Source organism: Talpa occidentalis, unplaced genomic scaffold (genome assembly GCF_014898055.3).
Source record: "Talpa occidentalis isolate TD23 unplaced genomic scaffold, MPIMG_talOcc4v2.1 talOcc4.16, whole genome shotgun sequence".
NCBI classification, from domain to species: domain Eukaryota; kingdom Metazoa; phylum Chordata; class Mammalia; order Eulipotyphla; family Talpidae; genus Talpa; species Talpa occidentalis.
In genome coordinates this window covers 84273429-84287989 of record NW_023601653.1, presented here as the reverse complement: position 1 = coordinate 84287989, position 14561 = coordinate 84273429, and the positions used below count along the sequence as shown (strand labels likewise).

Genomic DNA, 14561 nt, shown 5'->3' with positions numbered 1-14561 from the left:
TGGCTATCACCACATCGTATTGTTTCCAGCAATGTTATCCTTTTGTGTTAAAATGACTGTTGATTTCTATGTACTTCCTTAATTTTCATGAAGTTTCTCTTAAATCTGTGCAGAATGCTTCGCAGTATTGACGAGAAATGCCTACTGCCTTTGTGTCAACTTCGTGTAAGAACTGGCTTAGTGCCCAGTGATGGGGATGTGCTTCTCTGAAATAAGAAGTGATGTTCTAGGAGCTTATTCTCCCAAAGATGCAAAACTATCCTCCTGTGAGCTTTTCTGGAGGAAAGGAAGTTGTGGGCTTGCTGACCCTTATGCTTGTTGAAATGTTCGCTTTTTCCCAGGTTTGCTTCCTGTAATCAAATGTTGAACAGTGGAGTACCTGACGTGTGTTTGTTCCTTAGGCAAACGTGTAGAACTCGTCAAGTTCACGTGAAGAAGTAGAAAGAGAAGGTTTCTGCTGTGCCTGATGACAATTTTGATTTTTCCACACTCGAACATTCTGGCTCCACGTTGGAGCGCGAGTGTGGGAGCCCTAGTATTGGTCGGATTCTAAGGAAGGGACAGAAGTTTCCTTGAGGAGTAAAGATTCAAAACAACTCCAGACCTGAGCTCTCGTCTCGGTTTATATCTCACAGAGCAGCAGGTGTGTACGCCGTGTTCCAGGATTAACTGATGTTTCTTATAGTTCCCGCTAGCGTTACAGGTGTCCCTCACCTCAGGGAGAGAAGATGAACTTGGTCAAAGAGCTGCGTCAGTGGTCAGTCATTCAAGGCGTTGGATTATCTGGATCTTTTTATTTACAAAGGGGGTATCATGAGCTAATATGAGCCCCTCAAATAGAACACATCACCCACAAAGAGCTAATGTGCCATTATTGGTAAACCTGATATTGTCACCCACAGTGGCCCTGCAACTGACATATTGCTCTGCCAGCAATAGGAAATGGAGAATACATCCAGGTCTGTATCCGTGGGCCTCTGTCAGTGTTCAACTGGACTATTAATTTGAAAATTAGCATGAAAAGTACTGAGTCATCAAGCTTTCACTAAATCCCTATAAAGCAAAAGATTGCATGCGTACATAATGGTCCATTCTTTATATATTTCAATTGCCCCAGAACTGAATTAGCTATGTTATACTAGCATCTCAGTAATTAGAAATAACTAGACTAAAATATTCTTATTGGAATCAACTTTGGGAATTTGAACCTGCAGAATTACTATAGAATTAAAAAAATATATAAAAATCTAACAGGGAGTCATACATCTGGGAAATTCAAAACAAAACAAAACTATAAATGAAAACCCCAGCTATGGAACCTCACGGTCTATGCTGCTCTGTCCTTCAGAAAATGAATTCTAGTTTTGTGACTTACAAAAGGGAAATTTTGTCCAAGGTTTACCGTCTATAGAATGATGGTCTCCATGTTTAGTTTGGTGGAAGAAAACAGGGTATGAGTATGTGGTACTTCAAGCTCGGTACTAATGTTGTCCTTTCACAGGTACAACAAATTCTTTTCCAAGTCACCTCACCATAGTCTTCACCCAGGCAGGGATTCCCAAGGACAGGTGCCTACTAAGTGCTATTTGTATTTTCAATTCAGAACAACCAGCAAGGTGAGAGAAAATGTTGCTCTCGTAGTAGTAATCACTAGACCACTGAAGCAAATTTCTTTTGCAAATTTCAGCCCTACTTCTCCCACAACTCGACGTATCTTAGATTCACCTTTTAAGCACCTTTTTACCACTTATTTCCGCTAGCCCACATGATTAGTGAGGCTGAAGTTTGAGGAGGATGATACTTGACCAGATTAAACTTTTAAAGCCAGGCTTTATGTCAAAGTGAATAGAAGCTACCAATTTAAATCACTTCTTTACAGCTGAGAGGCGACTCCAAAAATGAATCTAATATAAAATTTAGCAGGTAAAGCACCTTTCAACTGAGTTAAGAATCTCAAGTCTCTCTAAAAATGGTGTGCTCCAAATGCTAAGCTGGCAGAGGAAAGAGTTTTGAACAGTATCTTTAAGAATCTTTTCCTATTACTTCAAAGCATTCAAAATAATTGCTTTCCCATTTTAAGGACTTTTTTTTTTTTTGTTTATGAGAGAAACAGGAATCCCATTATGCTGTTGTCTTTCAAAATGATCTTAATTTGGGGGTCATTTTCTACCAAGAAAAAAAAAAAAAACAAAGTTCATGTATCGGGGGCAGGAAGGGAGTAGCAGGGGGGTCTTACACATACTTTAAATGTCAAGGGAATTTCTTAACTAGAAATTCCGAAGAAAACTCAGGGCAGTTTTGTTTTGCTAACAGCCAGCGCTATCCAGAGAATCAGCTGCTGTTTCGGAGTGGGTGTGTGTTAAGTGGCAATGCAAACAGTCATCTGCTTTCATGAGTCACGCAGAGCTCACGGTAGGCACGCTGTAGAGCTCTCCAAGTTCCAAGAAATGCCTCAGGTCCATCTGTTCAAAAGACTCATCTCGAGTCAAGATCTCGTTTGCACAGCACAGGAAGCTGAAAGCCAGGACAGATGTTGTGCTTGTGGAAGTGCTCACGAGCTGTGCATCCTAATATCACGAGCAGGCTTTTAGGAGGATGAAGTCTGCACAGTGGTTCTACCGTAAATGACCTCAGGTAATCAGAAAGAACATTTGGAATTAGTGCTTCTTAAGAAAAATCATAGTCATTTGGTGATGGAAGTGAATTAAAAGCACACTGACTGGAGATCTGGAGATTTTTAAGTGACGTGTCCAAAGTTCTAAAACTAGCAGAGCAGCACTGGGTCCAGAACCCCCATCAGAATGAATGAATCCCCTCTCCTCAGCCATGTTTGCTGCTGTGGTTCTTGCTAAAAGTATAGATTATCGGTATTTTCTGCTTCTACATTGGTATCCAACCTAAATTTAATTACACCTAAATAAATCAGTCATTTTAAACAGAATTGTTACGTGGTTAGCTTTCTAACCCCTCAAAGCTACCGGTGTCACATATTTATAAAACATGTAACAAGGTCACTTGGTGGAAACGCTGACCTTAGCTGAGGTGGTAAACGGATGGTCTTTGGTGTCCCCAACGTTAGCTGTTGAGGCCGATCCAGCACCAGCTGCTCTTAGGAAGGACAATTAAATTACGGTGCAAAAATCTAACAGTGTCGAGGGCTTTATGAATCACTTCCATCACCATGAAAGTGAAATATCTGCTTAATTTTGTTATGTAGGGTTATAAACTTAGGAAGGGGACACATGTGCACGGCCTCACAGCGCCTCCCCGGTCAGCCTGCCTTCAGTGATGGTCCCAGACCAACAGGCATCTCTCACGGGGTCTCGTAAGATAGGACACGTGCGTTCCTGCACAATGACAACCAGCTCAACGGCACCTTTTTTTAGCTTAAATGAGAAAACCTGCTACTGCAGAGTAGTGATGTTTTAATCGCACATTGACCACATAAAAAGTGAAGCAAGACCTTAACCCATGTGCTTGTACGAACTGCATTAAACAATACAGTGGCAGAGAAGCAGCAATTACACCTAAACAAGGCAAAGCTCATTCAAATCAGCATTTAGGATGATGAAGGCATCCTAGTCTCGCTTCGGCCATTATTGAATAAGCCGAGCTTATCTGGGGGAATGCTGGTTTGAAGCAGCCCCTGTGTGCGATGTCGTGAGCAGCTGCATTATAAAGACTAAAGACTGGAGACACTGCATTTAAGCCTGCCACCTGCTCGCAGGTACATTGCCACCTACTCTTGGCCTCCCATTTAAGAAGAGCCCCCCCCCCAAAATAACGTGACTATGACTACTTAGTGAAAATTTAACTCTTAATGAAATGACTAGTGATGTTCATCATTCATTGTCTCTATTTTTATGTGTATGTGACTCATTTTATATTCATAGGAATATAAATATTGCTGAATAGTTCCTCATAACTAGATTTTAATGACCACAGTTGAGAAGAGGCAATATTATTTTGTGAATTAATCCACTGTGGTATGAGTCACATGGATACTATGGAGATTTAGCACCAGTTTCACTAATGTATATAGACTGGCAAACTGAACAACTGAGATTCAAAAAATACTGGGATAATTCAACTCAATTAAGGAAAAATAATATCAGAGGAACCATCACTAATGAATAAGGGAACTTAATAAATCTGCATTTTGTTTTGGCATAATTACACCCCATTTATTTTTAAGTCCGGATGGTTACAGCAGAGTACTGGTTTCCTAAACGTATGTCCAGCATGCAAAGGCAGCCGGCTTATCAGGAATTAAACACCCAAATGCCCAAAAATAGATGACTGGATTAAGAAGATGTGGTACCTGTACACAAGGGAATATTACTCAGCATTCAAAAAAGATAAACACATGCCATTTGCAGCAACATGGATGGCGCTGGAAGGGATCATGCTCAGCGAAATAAGCCAGAAAGAAAAAGAAAAATCCCGGATGGTCTCACTCATAGCAGGAATTTAGAAACCCTAAATAAGGGACCAGGAAAAAGACTAATTATAATGAAGTAAAAATCAACATCAACAAGTAACTATAAACCAGAGACACACTACGGGGTGGGGGGTGGCAGGGAGAGGAAAGATTAGGGGCAAAATAAGGGGGGGGGTGCAATTGTCTGGGGAATATAACCAAAATGAAAATGCATACATTGTGCAAAAATGAAAAATGTAAGAATTATATAAAATAAAATATTAAAAAAAAGAAAGCGAATGGAATCATATGCCTACAAACACTTGTGTTCTTGGTAGTGTCAGGGCCAAAAAACTAGGACTTCACTGCATTCAGATGCCTAGACATGTACACGCACTGGAATAATATTTATGAATCCCATATTGTTAATTATATGCCTGGCACTTTTCTGAGTACTTGACCTTAGTTAGTCCTCAGCTCATACAGTGACTCGGCCCCTCACACTACATCCCTGCTTTACTGCAGGTTGCACACCAAGTTATCAGCACAGCAAAGCAGCGAGCCAAGCCCGCCTGGCTCCAAGCACGGCCCCTCTAAGCACTACTCGCTTTCACCTAGTCTGGGAAGACGAGAGCTCTTCCAAAACCTCATTCTTGATGTATGACTTTTGGGATGGATAAGAATAGAGAAAGAAATTGCAAGATCAGTTACTTTAAGACAGAAAATTTTAAGTCAAAATTCGTAGAGAAACAAGTCACATCCCGCCCAGCAGGTAGTTACATCCCCTTTGGTGTCTCGTTTGGAAGTTACTGCTGCTGCCACCTGCTAATATTTTATAAGCATTTACCCAGCAGGCACTTTGCAGGGATGATCTGATTGAATCACAGCAGCAAACATGGGGTCCCCTAATATGATACAGAAGGAGACTAAGGCTCAAGGAGTTTAAATAATTGATTCAACTCCACAGAGCTGGAAAGTGATACGCGCAGAGAGACTTGAACCCAGGCAATCTGCCCACAAAGTCCATACTATTTGTCTTTGTGTCTCACCATAATTTTGTTCTTTCCCGTTGATAACCTCGCCAGCTGACTTCAACAGGGAAAAAAGAAGCTATAGACTCAAGAATACAATGGTGTCTGGAACTTTACAAAAGCATCTTTTATACTGGGGGACGGAGTAGATCCTTGAATTTCTTTCCTTCTAACCCTCTCTAATTTAATGTGAAGATCAAGCTTTGAGCTTAATAAAACATCCTCTGCCTATGAAATGAAAAAACATAAAATAGTAATCTTCACTTAATTTCAAATCTAATATCAAGTATGCTGTTTACCTGGTGTTATTTTCTCAATTTAAGTTGGTGGACACTCTTAAAGCACATGCTTTCAGCATCCATTTTTGAGAAAGCCAGTCAGGACCTTATAACAGAATTGTAGGATTGAGAAAAATGCATGTTCTCATCTCAAAGAATTAGCGCCTTTTAATGTTAGCAGATTTGCTGCTTCATCTTGGTGCATTATCAAGACAGCCTTGTGCTTATGACCAGCAAACTCTCGTTATTTGTTGTTGCTGTTATTAAATTCTCTGTGTGTTCAGCAAACGAGTAGTTTCAAGAACCAAATTGGCTAGTGCGCACCACACACAAGATTCACATACAAAAGAAAGGCTCCGTGAAATGCTGCCTTGCGAAAGCAGATTTCCTGAGCTGGTGATTACAGACAGCACACGAAGCACCAGGCCTCCCCGTAAGGCTGGAGGGTATTCCTTCCCTTGCGCAGAATTTTATCTCGTGCCCTCAGAACCAGAAGACACTGAGTTCATGGCAGTGAATGCTATTTCCCTTCCTGTAAAACCGATTTTATTGCAACCTCCTGCTTTTAGTTACTAAAAACTTGCTGAAAATCCTTAGAAAGTAAAAGTATTTGGCCTTGTCCATAAAACACAGCTTCAGGAAAAAGTAATATTTAAGTCCTAAAAAAAAAAAAAGGCTCTGCTTCATTTGGTATATTAAAACTACCTTTAAATAAGTACAAAATTTAAAAAAAATTGGATTGTGTAAATACTGCTTAAGCAACCCATGTTAGGAAGTTCTAGTTTCTACTCTACAAAGTAAAATTTCATTTGTTTTGTCTCCACTAACATGCCAAAATTTATACCTGAGTCACTCATTATTTAATGAACATATACATTGAAGCATCGAAGGTACTGCATTTTTGGTTACATTTTAGATAATAATTTCCTGTTAAATTGTTTTATTGGATCTTGCCTATCAGGTGATTAAATTGGTGATGTTATCTACGCACAGAATCACATAAAGATGTGGCAACCTCTGGTGTTGCCAATTACTTCATACAAATTTAGAGATTGTCAAGGGGGGCGCTGATACATGCTCTGTTTATACGAGGCTGAAATTGCAAGTTATAAGTCATTCTTTAAATTCCATAAATATAAACCTTTAGCTTGACTGAATGTCTGTTAGTGTGACCCATTCATTTTACTTTTCGTGGCTTTCTTGCTAACGATTTATCCATAAAAAAGAAAAAGACCCAAACACAAACTTTTATAGTACTCCACATTGGCATCAAGCTAGGTGTTCTCATAAACATTTTAATGTTTGATCCTCATGCAACCCTCTGAGCTAAATAGGATTATCCCATTTCACACATCAGGAGGGAGGACACTGCGTAGTTAGTTAGCATTGCTGCTCCGGTCCCCCTGGCCTCCGTCTACTGAGACCACTGTGGTCCTGTGATCAGCTACTACAAAAATCACATCCCAACAGTCCGTCCACTTACATTTCATGTAAGAAATAATTTATGCTGTATCCTTCATCTCATAAAATGTGCCAGGATATTTTTAGGATTAATAAAGTAGGAGCTGTCTAAGTGCTGTGGAAGGAGTGTGAGGAGAATCACGAGTTTCCAGCCATGCTCAGACAATTCCTTCCTGTTCTGTTTGAGTTTCTCACCATCATGTCAACTAAGCATAGCCCAGCAAGATGCACATTGTTGCTATGCCTGGGGTGTGAATATACCAGGATCTCTATATGGTCACGTGCATGCCTATGCTTTCTCTACCAAGATGGAGGAAAAAAATTGTTTCAAGGGCATGAGCCTTTGATATCCCACTGTAAATGCAGATGCCTGGGTTAGAAATTCTGTGAGAACCGAGCTTCAGTGTAGAAACAGATGAGAGGACCACTTCTTGGCTTTCTCTACGCCAGCAGGACGGAGTATTTAGCTTGAGGTAACTGAAGAGACAGTGAAATAACGACAGTGTAAGCATGCCTCTCCCATAACCACCAAGAGCCTCCTTAGGCCCTGGACTTGCAGGGGCCAGGAACATGCCACTCGCTGCCCTGACAGGTCTCTCCAGTCGCCTGTGCCGACTCCCTGCTGAGGCCAGGCCACCTGCTCCCCTGCCGTCACACACTCTGTCTCACTTCCTCTTGCCCTGACATTTCAAGCACTATTGTGTTTCATCCTTTCTCCTACTGAGCATTTTTAGGAAAGGCAAGCGAATCTCAACCAATGAAAATCAAAGATTGTACCCAGTTAATGTTGATCAGAAAGTGTATTTTTCTCCATGATCAGCTAGTGTCGCTGGCAGCCTCTGACACACTCACAGGAGCACATGTTCTCCCCACATTCTTCCTCCACTGACAAACTGAGATCTTTCCACAGAACGTGTGTAAAAGTGACCCCTGGAAGCAGACAAGTAGGCAATGAGCTCACTGCCCTGCCCGGGACAGCCCCGCCCCCAGAGCTTGGAGGCCTGAGTGTGTGCACGCTCTGGTCCTCAGCGCGGCGCCCCGGAGCGCTCTGTGTGCGGCTGTCAGAAGCTGAAACTATGCAGCAAGGCCTTCTTTGGGGAAAACTGGCCAGAAAGACCCAACCCAGTGGCTGCCTCCCTGCAGAAAGCTCGTTGTTGAATTTTACAGCTTGCTTTTCTGTTGTACCATTTGAGATTAGCCACGGCAGTGCAACGTCTAGAACTAGCTTGAACATGTTGTTTGTTCTTCATATTTGATCAAAAACAACCACATAACAATAAGGTAAATAAAAACCCAGACTTCTGTAATGTGTTTTTTGAAAGGGCACGTAACGGTATATAACGGATAAAACCAAAGTATCCACAAAAATTTTTTTAAAAAATCATTTTCTAGGAAAGCACTGGCAGGGAATTCCAAATACCTTGGCATTAGCATAAACGAGGCATTTATTGACACAGCACAGATTTGTCTGTTTCTGTCTATATCCAGTCACACTTATGCATATATATGTATGTATCAGTCATTCCATCTCTGTGTTACTTTTCCCAATACACAACCGTTCTTTGGACTTTAGTAGAGGCACGGATCCAGTTGTGAACCTGCCTTGATGGCATTTATAAAAGCATCAATTCTACTATTCTACCACTTTTCTAAGAATTTTTGGGCACTTCTAAAATTTGGGGAAACGTTGTACTGTCCTCATATGCTTTTCTCCCCAAATATTTTTTGCCCTAACGAATAGTTAATTTTTTCTGAAATATAATCAAATCACAGAAGTACTTAATTTCAAAACTATTTCAAGAATGGAATTTATGGAGCCAATACCCAGGGGTTTCCCTGAAGATGTGATCTGATTGGGTTCCTGAGAACAAAGGTCTGTCTTTGTTACGCCTTAGCATGATGTGCTTATGATCCCTGGATTATGACCCAGCCCCTACAAAGAACAGGGATTCCAGATTCATTCTTTGGGTTAAAGAGGAGTAGCATTACTGGTTAAGATCTACCTAGTCATGGTTGGAATCATTTGGGTAATTGTGCAAGTGGATCTAAACATTTGAGATGATAGAGAAAAAGATTGGTGTATTTTTTCATAAACTAGAAATAACCTGTATACGGTAGTTCTTTAATTTATCTGATGTAGTCAATATCAACATGTAGAGTTACCCGTTGACTTCTAAGACTGAATTGTTTGAGAGCTTTAAGATTATAGCTATGTTTTGAAATAATTATATTTTCTTCTTCCTTTGTAGGTAACCCATTAACCAAGGATAAATCAAGGGACCCTCAAGGCCGATTACAATGGCAAATGCATAGAAACTTGACTCCTGAGGGGATCTTGAAGGAAAGATTTTTAGACTGCTGAGAAGAAATACTTCAGAGTCTTATTTCCATGGGATTTCAAGGCTCATAATCAGCCTCTTCTGGAAATTAAGACTTTGAAAAAGTCAAATATGAACTGTGTTATGAAGATTTCCTCAGATGTGAACTGTGTTCTGCCTGTAAAATTGCCCTTGATAAAAAGGATTTAAAGTTGCTTTCTGAAGAGTTGGTGAAAAGTGGGTATTTCTAGGATTTTACATCGGAGGCAACTTTTGGGCTCCTGACTCCACAGGTGACTGCTCTTGTTTCTGAAAGTCCCCAGGCGTGCTGGCTTCCTGTCACGGACATGTTCCTGGGTCCCGTGCTCAGCGACTAGCGGGACAGCACATGGCCTCAGTGACATTCCCTTTGTGAACTTCTCCTTCGGCATGGTGTGGACTGAGAATTTTATTTGTATCCTAAGCTCGGAGCTCGGAAAGCCTACATGTTTTAACATCTTAAAGTTGCTTTTGTTAAAGGAATGGAAATATATATCCATCGATAGTAATTATTGTTGGCAAGTAATAGTTACCTGACTACATCCATCATATAGAATGTATAGACAAGCTGACATGTTTCCCCAAGGCTAACGCTACCGCAGCTCTGTCGGTTAAATATGTAGTAGTTAGAACTGTCCCATTTTCACTATATACTGTTTTGTACCCCGAAAGCACTTTTATTTTTTAAGTAGGCTTTTCCTTTCATTCTTCTGTTGACTTTTTCCCTTCACCGAAGTTAGCAGTGAGCCGTCAAGGTCTTAGGTAGCCTTCAATTTCAAAATCTTTCCAGGGATGCATGTGGATTTCTGATTTCTTAGCTTGAAAGTTATCCTCTTAGCTTTCCTCTAGTATTTTTTAACTGTCCTTCCTCATTTTAAGACTGTCTCTCGCTCTAGCTCAGTGATCGTTTGAATGCTTATAGATTTGTTTGTTCAAACTGTTGATAGAATTGTTCCTTTCCCCTGGTCTCCAACCTCTAAGTATTTGTTTCTTGCTGTCCTGGTCATAGAATTCCTTAGGTCCGGTTCTGTCCACACTTTGCAGTCATTCTAACATTCGTGGTTTTCAGTTCTACGGGAAAGTCTATAAATATTTAAAGGCCTTAAACATGTATGTACATTTTTTCTAAGTTCTTGCAGAATGTACAATTTTATACATTTTTTTCATTTGTGATGTGATGGGAATGAATGGAGATTGCATAGCCATTCTACAATACTGCTGTGTCAGTGTATAGTTTGAAGGAATATACAGAGACTTATGTGTTTTACTCATCGTACACTAATGGGAAGAGACTTCAGAAATTGTCCTATTACAAGCTCCATTACATTAGAGACAAGGTGGGCAGCATTTGCTTCTTAAAACTCACTGACTCCGTCCATTGGGCGTATGTCAGTTCCAAGGATGGAGACCAACATACCCTGGAGAGTTTTGCTCTGTTCCTTGGTAACAACTTTCCAGACCAGTAAAACTTCCCTACATCTTTTCTAGGTAGAACTAAAGTGATAAAAATATGTTAAAAATTAAATTTGTGAAGTATACCTTTGACAGTGACGTACACCGTCCCAAGTTCCATGGAATGAAATCACATCCTCCTTCCATTTTAATTATGCACAAGACTAACTAGAAGAATCTGAATGGCTATTGCAATGGTTCAAGACTGCTTGAACTCATAAGGGAAGGAATAACAGTTGTGCTAGAGTTTCTGCATCAATTATTATGTTAATTTCCTTGGAATAATGTGGAAAACAATATTATTTCAAAAATTATGAGTTTGTCTTAGACTTGTTTGAAATTATAGACCTTACTTGTCATTTTTTCTAACTATGTTCTTTAAAACACTGGAAATTCTGTATTATATATGTGTAGTACATGCATATCCGTAGGAAAAAAATAAACGGAATTTCAAATATACTAGATTATTCCCAGTAGATTATAATGTTGTGATTATTCAGAGAAGATAAATAAAATTGGGATATAAAATAGACTCTTTTATGGGCAACATCTGGAAAAATATTTTCTAGTGTTTCATTTTAAAAGTAATTTAGTTACACCCCAGGAAAACCTCAAAACGTATGGCGAAGCTGACATACGTTCTTCAATCTTCTTTTAATAAAAACCCATGGCAAATCTTACTATTAACAAATGGTTCCAACATTTGGTTTGCTTTTTTCGCTAAGAATTAACTGAAATGATTATATCAACATTTGTGTTACTTGCTCACTTGTACAACTGGCATAACTTTACCAGCAATATGCGTAACTCGTTATGGAAATTGTTAAAAAATGTACTTCGCCTCTTTTCAAATATATTATATTATCTATGGGAATATGAATCAAAATGACTGACTTAATCTTAAAATGTTTTGTAATGGTTTATACTTTAGGATAGTTTAAGATTCACAAGAATTAAGAAAATAGCAGAGGAGCTTGATAACCTCTTACAACACTAAGAAGCGGACACTGATACAATACCATTAGCTCAAATACAGACTGCAACACAGATTTCACATGCACTTTTGTGTACTTGTGTGTCTGTGTGTGTGTGTATGAGATATTACCCCTTTCAATTGACTTGGTAAACATCCACTGTGGTATGTTATGATGTGAATTAAAGTACAGGTTAATGAGTGGCTGATTTGTGGCACCTTTCTTGAGGGTCTCTTTTTTTTGAATAACATCCTATTGCTTCATTTTACTTTACTTTTGCAACACTCTCGTTGCCTTAACAATGGAAACTTCCAGTTTTAATAGCAGACGGTACCATTTGACTTCAAATTTGATGTTCTGAGTAGGAAGAAATTTTAGCATTTGTGCCTATGGTTAAAATGGACTTGGATCTTGCTTATTTTCTTCAGCAAGTCCTGAGCTACAACACAATACTATGTGATTGGATTGTCACTTTCGATCATACACTTGCGATCACCACTAATAGGACAGTGATTAAATGGGACTACTTCTTTTCAAAGTTTTGATCATTTTCTCAAGTCATTGGTGATACATCTCTATATAATAATAATATGCAGAGATAACAAATAGCATTTTTCAACATCTATCCCGTTTCATTTTAACTTCCTCAAGTAGGGAGAATTGTTAGAACGATGGCAGACACCGAGCTTAAAGGCACTAAAATGTCAGGGAGACCTATACCAGACAGACTCACAGTAGGTTATTATTTTTGTCAAGGTAAGGGTCTGTCTTTCTCTTCTGCTTTGTCTATAAAATGCTTTGAAAGTGAGAGGTAGCCGATTTCATCTTCATTGCTTTGACTTGCACCGTGTGACAGAGCAGTGTCAACATGGCAATAATCTAGCATCTAACAGACAGTATTACATTCCTACTGGGCACAGCATTTTTGTTTTTTGCCTTTTGCTTTTTGAGTTGGGGGTTAGCTAAATTTTAGCCTTTAAAGTTGCCTTCAAAGTCAATTCAATAGATTTTCCCCCAATACTCTACATGGTATGACGATATGCTCAGCAACGGGAAGGACTTATGAATGTTTCATATTTGCTTTGATCTTTTTATCTAGTTTCATTATATTTCAAATAACCAAATGATGTATACTATGCAAACAAAGTGACTGAACATTATTCTAGAGACTATGTAAATAGGGCAGTTATTAGTCCAAAGTTGTGTTTTACAGATTTTAGCAACAAATGTGATTGATTGTATTAAACAAGAACTTGGGGACTTGAAGAGAAACTATAGGGAACTAAAACAATTCAGGGGAGAGCTAATGAAGAATTGAATTTAAGACTATTATACTGAAGAGAGTGTGAATAGTGGTTATCAAGCCTGGTGGCCATTTAAATCACTTGAGGATCCTAAAAATTACCCATGTCCAACCCTGCTCTAAGATTCTCTTAATTGCTCTAAGGTTAGAGACTGGGCACGAATACACACACACACACACACACACACACAAAAAAAAAAAAAAAAAACCTCTCCCCATGTTATTCTAATGCACATCTAGAGTTAAGAACTACCAATGAAGTGTTTTGCCAAAGTGGAATGATCAGCTGATCACTCTGGGAATGGAGAAAGAGGCTCCACCCTCTTGATAAAAGTTGCTGCAAAGTCATTTTGCAGGTTAATACAGGGAAAGAATGAAGACCTGAAGCCATTTTTTTTTTCCCAATCACATCCCACCGGCGGCTCCATTCTAATCTTACTCCTCTTCAGTACCAACCCCGCTGGCTTATCTGAGTCATCCTTTCAATCCTAGTGATTTGGGGACATATCGACTCTAAATTCCTCTGTGGTTCCGTTTCCCTGATTTGAAATCTATACCATGTATCGGACAAGTGGCATTTCATTATTTGGCATTTTCCTACTTCCTCACACCCCTACGCCTGTACTAATTCTGCCATTACCGAGTCCCCATGGTTGTGGTTCTTAGACCGTGCTCTGCTCCGACAAACCCCTTTTGTCTCTGAAATTGAACTTGTCAACTATGTTCCCCTACCTTTTCTCAATAAGCTCTCATATATTTACGTTTAAAATGATCAAGTTCTGTTAACTAATATTTCTACCATAAATTAAGTAGATGAATCCTGAAAGATTACTATTGGCAAGACAGTAGGAAGATCTGAAGCAATGTGTCCCTAGAACCAAACTCTCGAGGAGTTAATTCAAGTGTATACAAAGGGTAGGTTGTGGTGAATATTTAATCCTCTTTCTTCTGTTGTTACTTTACAGTTTAGATGGAAAACATTTTATGTATTTTGTATAGTTACTTATAATTATCTGCAATCCATTCTCAAGTCTTTTTTTTTTTAATGTTCTAAGAAAAAAATACCTTAGAGGTGTCCTCACGGCAGCTGCCTGGGCCAAGTCTCCCCTGACCCCCAGAAGCAGATTTGGGTGGCATTTCTTCATGTCCCTATTACATTCTTTTGTGCTGTTTATTCATTTGCTGTCTAATGCATGCAATCCAGAGCTTTCCTCTTGGTAATCTCATTGTGTAACTGTGCATGGTATGCAGCAGGCAGCCGAACATCGCTTTTTAAATGAAGGAT

The 14561-nt window shown here is 39.4% G+C and overlaps 1 protein-coding gene across 2 annotated transcripts in view; it reads left to right on the top strand.

Annotated features, from left to right (window-relative positions):
* TAFA2 (TAFA chemokine like family member 2) overlaps window positions 1-12164 on the top strand; it is a 297149-nt gene extending 284985 nt beyond the window's left edge. The window contains exons 5-6 of one of the 2 annotated variants that reach the window (XR_005125860.2): window positions 402-643; window positions 9440-9472. Coding sequence is in view for 1 of the 2 variants with exons in the window: in XM_037515095.2 (XP_037370992.1) it covers window positions 9440-9451 (12 nt within the window). In the remaining variant the exon portion in view is untranslated. Of the gene's footprint in view, window positions 1-401; window positions 644-9439 lie in introns of both variants that reach the window. The other variant, XM_037515095.2, reaches the window with a different exon arrangement.
* The last annotated feature ends 2397 nt before the right edge of the window (window positions 12165-14561 follow it).